This window comes from Montipora foliosa, chromosome 2 (genome assembly GCF_036669935.1).
Source record: "Montipora foliosa isolate CH-2021 chromosome 2, ASM3666993v2, whole genome shotgun sequence".
Taxonomy (NCBI): domain Eukaryota; kingdom Metazoa; phylum Cnidaria; class Anthozoa; order Scleractinia; family Acroporidae; genus Montipora; species Montipora foliosa.
The window spans coordinates 3,819,171-3,828,903 of NC_090870.1; the positions used below are offsets into that span (position 1 = coordinate 3,819,171).

General features: G+C 39.1%; 2 protein-coding genes across 2 annotated transcripts in view; one reads left to right on the forward strand and one right to left on the reverse strand.

Annotated features, from left to right (window-relative positions):
* The first annotated feature begins 3,039 nt into the window (after positions 1-3,039).
* LOC137988755 (transmembrane protein 163a-like) lies at positions 3,040-4,739 on the forward strand. The gene has a single exon (XM_068834717.1). It carries the CDS (start codon positions 3,314-3,316, stop codon positions 4,100-4,102), a length of 789 nt encoding a protein of 262 aa, XP_068690818.1. The 5' UTR covers positions 3,040-3,313; the 3' UTR covers positions 4,103-4,739.
* Positions 4,740-7,651: 2,912 nt separating this feature from the next.
* The window catches only part of LOC137988765 (transmembrane protein 163a-like), a 2,665-nt gene continuing 583 nt past the window's right edge, over positions 7,652-9,733 (reverse strand). The window contains exon 1 of the mRNA XM_068834723.1: positions 7,652-9,733. This exon is cut by the window's right edge and continues 583 nt beyond it. Within this exon, the coding sequence (XP_068690824.1) occupies positions 9,180-9,733 (554 nt within the window). The 3' untranslated portion in view covers positions 7,652-9,179.

The following is a 9,733-nucleotide window of genomic DNA, read 5'->3' on the forward strand; positions in this document are numbered from 1 at the left end:
TCTTGACTTCGACTTGTAAACTATCCCTATTTTTAGTGTTTCCAGAATGTACTGTAGAGCGTGCAATCAGCATTTCAGAAAGACAGGGCTTTGAACCCATAAAGTCTTCAAATATTAAGAATTGAAAGGGATGGGATGATAGATGACGTCATAACCTTGTGATGTCATTTTTGGAGACGTCATATTACATCTTTTAGGCAAAAAATACTCGTTGACTCCGTTCGACGTATGATATTTAAATCGGGAATCTTAACAATTTATTTCAGCTACATTTGTCTTTGCAAGTTGGAAACCAAAAGCTAAAAGTCCTAACAAGTTCCTCTAAAGCGAAGTCAATCCATATCTTTAATATCCGCGATACTTCGTCAGAAAGTCAAAAAATGCGCGGAAAAGATGTAATAGCTCTTTTCACGGTTAGTTTTTCTCATTTGTATTACAATATAATCTGGCATGTATATATGTGAGGCAATTTCGGGCTATTTTGTAGTTTTAACCCGAAATTGCCTCGCATCCACGTTAGATTACATTGTGATGCAAATAAGAAAAACTAACGGTGAAAAGAGCTATTGGCATTTGATTTGTTTCCGTCAATAGCAAGCAATAACAACAACGAACGGTTTACCGGAGTTTAGATTTGTTACTATCTGTGTTAAAATAACCGAAACAACACAAAATATTTGAACTTTTATTGTTGTGAAAGTCGATTCTCACTAGAAATGACAAAGTTCGGCGATTAATCGGGAGATTTCAGACCGTAATCTTGAGACCGGGAGATACGGTCCAAAATCTGGAGTCTCTTGGATTATCCGGGATAGTTGATAGCCCTGGAAAGATATTCAATGTGGCTAATCCTTTAACACATTTTAAATGTCAGAACTCAAACTGTAAGAGATAACATGGACTGTGGCTCTGGTGCTTCTGGAAGCGGTGACACTGAGGCCTTTTGTTGATAAAAAAAAGCAGTATTCAATGATTTACTTCCTTTGTCTATGAAATCTTTTAGAGTCCATGAGAAATGATAGCATTTGTTTCATACACATAGTTTACATATTGGTTTATTAACAAGGCGTTGACGGTCCAGCAGATTGGGTCTAAATAACGATACGCAAATTTCCAACAACACATTAATAAAGTTAACTACTTTCGATTAGTTCACGAGTATCGGCGATAGACGTGATAATTGAAAGGGTTTTGTTTCTAAAGAAACTATAACAGCAAGGCATGCGCAGTACAGCGGGAGAATTGTCACCTGAAACTGGAAAGGAGTACTCGGGTTTTTTCCGAATATCCCCGAGTCACCAATGAGCCACCGTACCATCTCTTCGTTGAATAGCTGGTTCAAAGGAAACAGGCATAACAAAAAACTGAAGGTTAAATGCTGTAGAACATTTTTTTTAATGATGTTGTTTATAAACGATGAAATGATATATGAAATGGATCAATTCACGTCGTCGTGATGACGAAGACGGCAAAGAAATGAACCAAAATGAAAAACACACGTGCAGGGTGTGCATAGTTTTTGTTTTTGCGCATTAGAGGTATTGTTTCATGGCGTTCTCGTAGCCGTCGTCGTCATCCTTGCTTAAGCTCCCTATAGACGATGTTAGGGAGCTTAAGATCTACGACGACAAACGTCGACGAAAACGCCACAAAACAATGATATCATTGGTTAAAAGAGCATAAATAATCGTGCTCCACGTGCAGCACAGATTTTAGCTCATATTTTGTGCGGTTCTCTGCGTGACGACGACGTGAAATCACTACGTTTTAGGTTTTGACGACAACGTGAGCATGCAACAGAAAATCTTTCATTTTCTATTTTCAGTCTGAAACCGCTCGTACCAATTTATTTTTAGGATACTTCGCCCACATTGTACGAAGTGAACGTGATGGAATAATCGCGAAAGACTTTTACTAGAGCGAAGTTCTATTTTGAGGTGACGTTTTCGTCGACGTCGGCGTCGTAGATCTTAAGGTCCCTAATGTGACACCGCCCACCATCGTGGCCGTGAAATCAATTCTTACCCTGGGCAGAGATTTTTCTTTCAAAATGGATGAACCTGAGATTTTCCAGTTAGTCATATGGTTATCCAGGGCTATGAGGCTAACTTACCATTCCTGTGTTAATAAATAACCTAGGTGCACTTGTTTTTATAATAAAAATATCAATAATGAGGTTGATTCATGGTCTCTCGATCTCAAGTGTTCCATTCCATTCAGCATGTAAACGTCCGTTGTTTGACACAGACCTTCCTAGCTTGTGCGAGTCGAGAACAATGCTTTTAAATTTTGACTTCTATCGTCTGCGATTAATGACCTCGAGAAATCCTGAATGTAATTCGGGTTATCCAGCAATTATCAGTTCGTCTTGTAAGGTAACCTGCCCATTTCCATTTCAGTCTGTCGATCTTTCCTTAGTGCTTTTCTCTGATCCGTTCAGCTGTTTTTCGACCCTTGGTCTCAGGTTAACTCTATTTTTTTATTTTTTTTTTTTTTATCAACTGTATGATATTTTTGGAAATATTAACATTTTTCAAGTGGCCGCTAATGGCCACACGCGCTGTATCATTATATCTTGAGGTATTCAAGTTTTCCGGTGCAGGCACAATATCATTTCTGATACCGCATTCCTGACAATACCTATTCATTGAAGAGAGATATCACTGCATGATTGTAAATGTGCCTGTCTCTTTTTTTGCCTAATTTTGCCGTTGAATTTAAGATCATGATGCATATGAAAGTGGTCAAAAACAAAAGTGACCATTGTCTTCAAAGTTCCGCATTGCTTTCTGATTGTTCAGTTTGTTCAGTGTCATCTGAATTGAAACAAAAGTGGAAAACAAACTGAATTTAACTGTCAAGCGGCTATCACCTATGCCGTTTAGTTACTCAAACCGCCTAATTCAAATTTCACTAAATCTCGTTAGGGTCCACCATACGAGAAACCAAAAGGAAAACTTGACGAACCAAGCATGAATGGGCTCAAACGCGGAAAATTCTCTGCTTCGTTAATTATTCACCGTCACAGCTGATTTGAACTCCATGTGAAAACCAATACACTTGGGACAGTTATACGCAATCAAATTCAAAATTTTTTAGCCTCCGCGCTGTCGGACTCAAAATATTGAAAGTCTACAAATGTTATCAGCGATTCGTTCCTCTGCTGTGTTTAGGGGATAGCTTTTCACTCAGCAGTCACGACGCGCGAAAACAGCGTAAATGCATGTCGCAATCTCGGAGGTACTAGTGAAGTGGCGAAAAACTAAAACTAATTCATGAACGAAACTGGTCATTATTCTTTAAAGCTATCTTTATGGATGAAGAGAACTTTGAAGATGACGAAACTGCTCTTTCTTCATCAAGCGAAGACGAAATGGTAGATAATTATGGAGGCTGTGCGAGTTCCTATTTAGTTGAAGAACGCGAAAGCTCGAAGAAACTTCTGCCGCAAAGTTTTCGAACGCGCTGGACCAAAGCCGCTAGCGCTCTTGCTATAATATCATTCATTGCAACAACTGGATTCAGTGTGGCAGCATTTATAACTTCTCAAGGAACAGAGAGTTCAGCTGTATTTGCAGCCGGTTTTGACGCTTTCTTCGCAGCTATTAATGTTGTAGCAGTGTGCTGGAGATTTCGAGATGATCTCAACGGGGACATTGGACCAAAGAGGGAAAAAAAGGCAGCTTCTGTCATAGCAGTCACTTTTATTTTGGGAGGTGCAGCCACTGTGGGCATTTCGTTGTATCACCTGAAAATCAATGACCATCCCAAAAAAACTGATGAAATGGTCATCGTGCTCGGTGTTGGATTCGTGATTTACCTTATTTTTTGTTTGCTTCAATGTCATATCGCAGCTTTATTACAGAGTGTATCAATGAAAGCGCTTTCAGTTGATTCTGGACTTGCTGCTGCAATGGATGCTGGGCTTTTGTTATCATCCTGGATTTTTCGCGAAAAGCGAAACCTGTGGTTCCTCGACCACACTTTTGCAGGAATTTTAGGCGTTATATCGTTAGTTTACGGTTTTATATTAATTATTAAAATAATGGAATTACATATAGTCAAAAACAAAGGGTTATTTTCTTTCTTAAAAGAATTTTAGACTCTGGCTTTGCTCGGGTCTATAAAATTCTTTAGGGTCGCGTGACATTTTTTTGAAGATTTTTTGATAACAATCTAGGTTAACTGTATGGGTGCGTTCGATTGGGAAATCCGGATTTAGATCTTAAAATCTGGATCTTTGGATTTCTAATCGAACACAAAATCTGAAAACTAATTTTGTCGCACATTCACTAATTGGAAATCCATGTCAGGTACTAAGGATTTCAATTAACAAAATCTGTCGCGAAATCCGTTTTCGGATTTTGTGTTCGATTGGAAATCCGAAAATCCAGATTTTAAGATCTAAATCCAGATTTCCCAATCAAAAGGGAGCACCCTGTATGTCGTTCAGTATAGTGGTTTTAAATACCCGTCTCCGAATACTTAAAAGTTCTTTCAAGTTGTAGCGGGTAATCTTTATGGTAGTCACTGATTTAGCCAATCTAGTTGAAAAACCTGTAAAAAAAATTAGGGAATGATTTCCGTACAGGTCCCTACTTTATTACGCATGCAGAATAAATTAATTATTAATTCGCGCTATTGTTTTGTAGAACAATACGTATACCCAAGAGAACCGATTATATACATGGGTAATTTGTACTTAAGGGATGAATAAAGATGGATCTCATTTATCTCTCCCTCCCTCTATCTCTTCTTTCCCTTCACCGCCCACACCGTTACTGCTTTTCGTCCCAGCTTTCCTCTTTCTATCCCTTCGTCTTGTTCTTTTTTCCAGATCCCGCTCGGCTTTTTCTGCCATTTTATCCCATGATATGTCACTCGTAGCTTGCCTTGAACCCCGACCCACTGTAAATATCTGGATTACTTGTCCCTGTTCTTCACCACTGAGCTAACGTGTCAAGTTGCTAATTCACACCTTGAAAATGATATTTATTTTGAATTCTGGCTGACTATTTACATAACAATGATACGTAATTATATGCACGTGCCGCGCGGAGCTCCTACAATCGAACTTGCACTCGTACGTTACCGTTAAGAGATCCCTGTTTTACTACTCTTGAAACAACCTATCCCTTTTTAATAATGCTAACCGAAACCCTAATTACGCTTAAAGGCACTGTTTAGGCTTAAGGTTAGTCCCTGTGATAGTTTTAGGTTTTTCAGTATTGCTGTGAACTGCTTTTCCTTCATGCCCCGTGCGTGCGGCACACTTAGAAGTTCACTGCGTGGAAGAGTGTACCACGCTTACAGTCTGATTGGTGCATCTTTCATGGGAAACTTTAATGCACGAGTTCATTGCAATTAAAATCGTTTCATGTTTCCCTTCTTTTGAAACAAACTTGTGTCTTCGTAATAATCAAGATGGCTAGCGAAGTAAAAGCGTCAGCAAAGGGAGATTTGAACATTTGGAAATTGTCCCTGCTTTATAGCCTATCCCAAGCGGTGCATAGAGTGGTGCAAAGAAAACAATTTACTTTCGTCTTCCGTGTCCAAAACCCGTATGGAAAAGCTGTCAGTTGGCAAAGACAAAGTGCATCAGGAGATGGATCTGTTTCGCGATGCTCAAGAAAAAACTGCAATGGATAACCTTCAATCTGCGAGAACACATAATTTTCTGACAGTAAACTGTCCTTGAAAAAATATTAGCCCTAGCTACCTGTGCCCGGAAAGTTTACAATTGCCTACAAGACAAGGGCTAACATCATCTCACAGTTAACCATCGCCTAAACTTCGTCGACCCAGACAAACGAGCCCACAGTAGGGCATTGAAAAGACATGATGGGGTGTGAAACGAAGTATGCCTCGTACGGGAACTTCCATGAATCTCTACAAAAGTTATTTACTTGGAAGCATCATTGAGCATATTGCCGATCTCTACAAACAGCGATAAATCGCAAAATCCCACTAAATGCACCGTTCGTGATCCTGAATACAGGGAAGGAAGAAAACATACACTTTGCAGTGTCTCGGCGAATTCGTAAGCCGACGACAGAAAGAACAATTTCACGATAAAAAGAGCATTTTTTATGACAGTACTTTTATTTGGTTTGTTTGATTATGTTTGAGAATCTGAACCCTATTACGACGATTGCTTGAAACTCCACTTCTTGCGCTTATTCTAAAATTGAAAAATGGGTAAAATTGCAGGAAAAGTGCCGAAATTGCAGGGAAAAATGTTCGATTTTCCGTATTTCAGTCAGAAGTTCGACCGGTTTTTTCAAAGTCCATTTGGACTTAGAAAAAAAAACCTGTAAGAAGAAAGAACAAAGCGCTACAGTCCCAAAAGACATCTATTGTTATCGCTATTGTTTTCTTGAAACAAAGGAGCATAATGAAGTAGGGATCTGTGCGGAAATCTTGCCAAAATTAATTGTAAAAATATGTTGTTCGTTTACTTTTAATGAAAAGTAGACAAGGTGATTTTAAAGCGGAAATAATAGATAGTGATTATAAAGTTTCCGGATATTTTGGTATGGTATGGATTGATTTAATCGTTTGAATTGATTCACCTAACTGCAAATAATTTACGGAAATGAGAAAAAATTTTGGAGTGTTTCTAGCAAAAAAGGTAAAGACAGAATTGTTAATTCCCGACTCCGTACTTTGAAAACGTTGTTCTTTTGTTAATTAGCCACAGAATTGTGTCCGACATGTTACACAGTTGCTTGATAAAAAGGTCCTTTTTTGTTTAATTGCGGTGAAACATGTACAGTTTATTGAAAGTGATGTAACTTATGGCCAAATTTAAAGTCGGAGTGGCCAATGAATTAAGCCAATGAAGCAAATTCATGCACGCGGCGCTGTCAGTGCACGGGCAAATCCACGATTAGTTTCAATACCTCTGATTGGTTGAGAACTTGACCCGAGAAGTTTAACCAGTTACCAAGCTAAGAGGAGAAAAGCAAAACCAAAAGCGATCCCGTCCCTCAACAAACGCCACTCCGTTGAAAAAAAAAAAAAGCCAGATTCCACATAACTAAGAAACAGAGCATGTTGCTTTTCAAATTTTATACTTTTAATTTGATTTTAATGACGATGTTTCTCTTGTGCCACTTGGCTTTTTGCATATCTTGTCCAAGTTCTACTCCATGCATGGGATGGCGTTATGTTGTATGAATTCAACGTAAATCAAGAAACATACTTCGGGAAGGATTTGGGGAATAAAAATAAGGATTCTAATGATTTTTTTCCCGGGGTTTGAAGCGATTCCTGTTGTCTAAATGTGAATACTAAGTTGAGAACAAGATTTTTTTGCCATCTTTTCCCCACTTGTCTACTTTTTATAGGTCTCTTATTAACTGAAGCTGATTGGTTTAAGTAAGACACAAGTAGAACACAGAAACTACTGAACGAAAGTACTCTCAGGAGAAGTATTGATATTTACATACATTGTTTACAGATGGCAGTGAATTTGCTTTCATTCATTTAAGTCATTATTAAGGTCTAAACAATAGACCTTTTCGGCTTGTACATTTTGTTTTCCCAATCATCATGTGATAATACTCAGAAGGTTTGGTCTTTTGTTTTGTTCATTAAAATGAGGGCATGCAAGCATGAATATGCCTGCATGCACTCTTTTTAATGAACAAAACAAAGGACCAAGCCTCCTGAGTATTATCACATGATCTGTATTGGGAAAACAAAATGTTCAAGCCGAAAATGTCTATTGTGCTGTTTTGCGATTAGCGTCTTCGAAACTAAGCGATCGAAAGAGATCATTATCGGTGCAAGCAAACTACGCAACGTGTATGTCACCGACCAGCGAACAACCTTAATTTATGTCGATCACTCTTTGTGTATAGCCAATGAGAGCAAACTCAAGCATAGGTCTGACTATATTTACGACATTCCAGTCATTTTACGACTCTCTGCGGCCTCATTAAAAGAGCGGGAACGAGAGCCACAACAGCGGTATCAACATTAAACATTACCACCAAGTTTTATTGTTAAATTTCCATATTCCTTTTTGAAAGAGATCAAATGACGTGAGTTAATTGATGAAAGCCATATATTTGAACTGCGGAGAGAATCAAGCCAAGAGTGTAGGCGGAATGGCCGGGTCCCACTCAAGTCGGAATTTTTCAGGCTTTCCTTTCGTTACTGTTCAAGTAAAGTTTATTACTGCGATGATCTACGTGCATCTTAACTTTAAGAGAGTCATGGTGCACGTGCAGTCATATACTTACTTAATTGATCACTTCCCACAGGGGCTTTTCAATGCCAATGATACACAGACAGAATATAATTATTTTAAGAATCAGAGCCGAGCCAGTTGGTTATTTACAAGCCACTGCAGCCAAGTTGAACCAGGAATTGCCACAGGATCAAATTCAACGAGTGCTCATTCGAGTGCTTTGGTTGGCGAGACAAATTTCCTTGTGCTTGCCCTACGTCCCGTTTTCACACAACACAAGGCGTCAAAGCAAGCGTCAAGGCAGGCATAAGCGAAGTCCTGTGTTCTTATGCTTGCGTCAACCCCGTTCTCTCGGTGAAATAATTAAGCGCTCTTATGCTAATGCTAATGAAAACCAAGCTTAAGTCTTAATTTCCAAAGGACGGTAGACTAATATTCATATGAAAGAACTCCCACTTGCACCTATTTCAAAGTAGACACATTTAAAAACTTGCAAATGTTTTTATTCTGGAAACGCATGATTCATCTGGGATGAAATTTGGCCAGTATTTAGTTCTTTGTCTGACAACTCGTGGTCTGTGTAGCTAGTATAGAGATGGGCATCTAGCGTGTCTTTCAAGACGCACTAAGAGGCGTGTCTTTCAAGACGCACAACATGCACTAGCTAATTATAGTGCCTTTCTTTTCTATTCTTCTATCCATCTTGAGCCCGTCTTAAGTGACTTGAAGTACGTAACCGACTCACTCAAAAATTGTCCAGGTAGTGTAAGACGGATTATGACTTACATAGCTTGTCCCATCTTCACACGAGACGAATGAAATGATAGAGGCACAATTTGTCTCGACGGATTCAGCGTCTTTAGTGTAAAAACATGCAATGGTCTCTTGAGAATCAAATCAGGCCATTGAAATTCAACAAGGTTTTACAAATTTTATAGATTGATATCGAGACGTATTTAATCTTTTATTGTCACCTTTAGAATCAACAAAGTTTACCATTTCCGTTCTTCTCGCTAAGAGTAATTTCCACCACAAGATGGATGCCATAAACGAGGGATAAAAAGCCAATGAAAATGGCCAGAGAATGATCCAGAAACCATACTTTTGTACCCACTTGCCTGTATATGAGTGTAGTAATAAGCACTCCTAAAGACAGTGCCGCGGCAAGCCAGGAATCTACGGCCGAAGCACGCAACGAAGGGCTCTTCAGCTTACTGGCGATACAGTCTTGTATAAGCGCTAATATAAAGTAAGACATAAAACTCGTACCAAGAATAATAATCAGATCATCTGGCTTTTCTGGGTGGTCACGTGACAACAGGCGAAGGATTGCAATTGCAACCGTAGCGCTACCACTTGCAAGAAAAGTTACTCCTATCCCAAGGGTCGCGATTTTCTCCCGTTTTGATGTGACATCCCCGTTCAGAACGTCTCTAAATCTCCATGCTACAACTAGCGAGTTGAACGCTCCCAACATGCCGTCAAACGCGCTAGCAAAAATCGATGAGCTTTCAGTTGTCTTTGATGCGAAGAAGG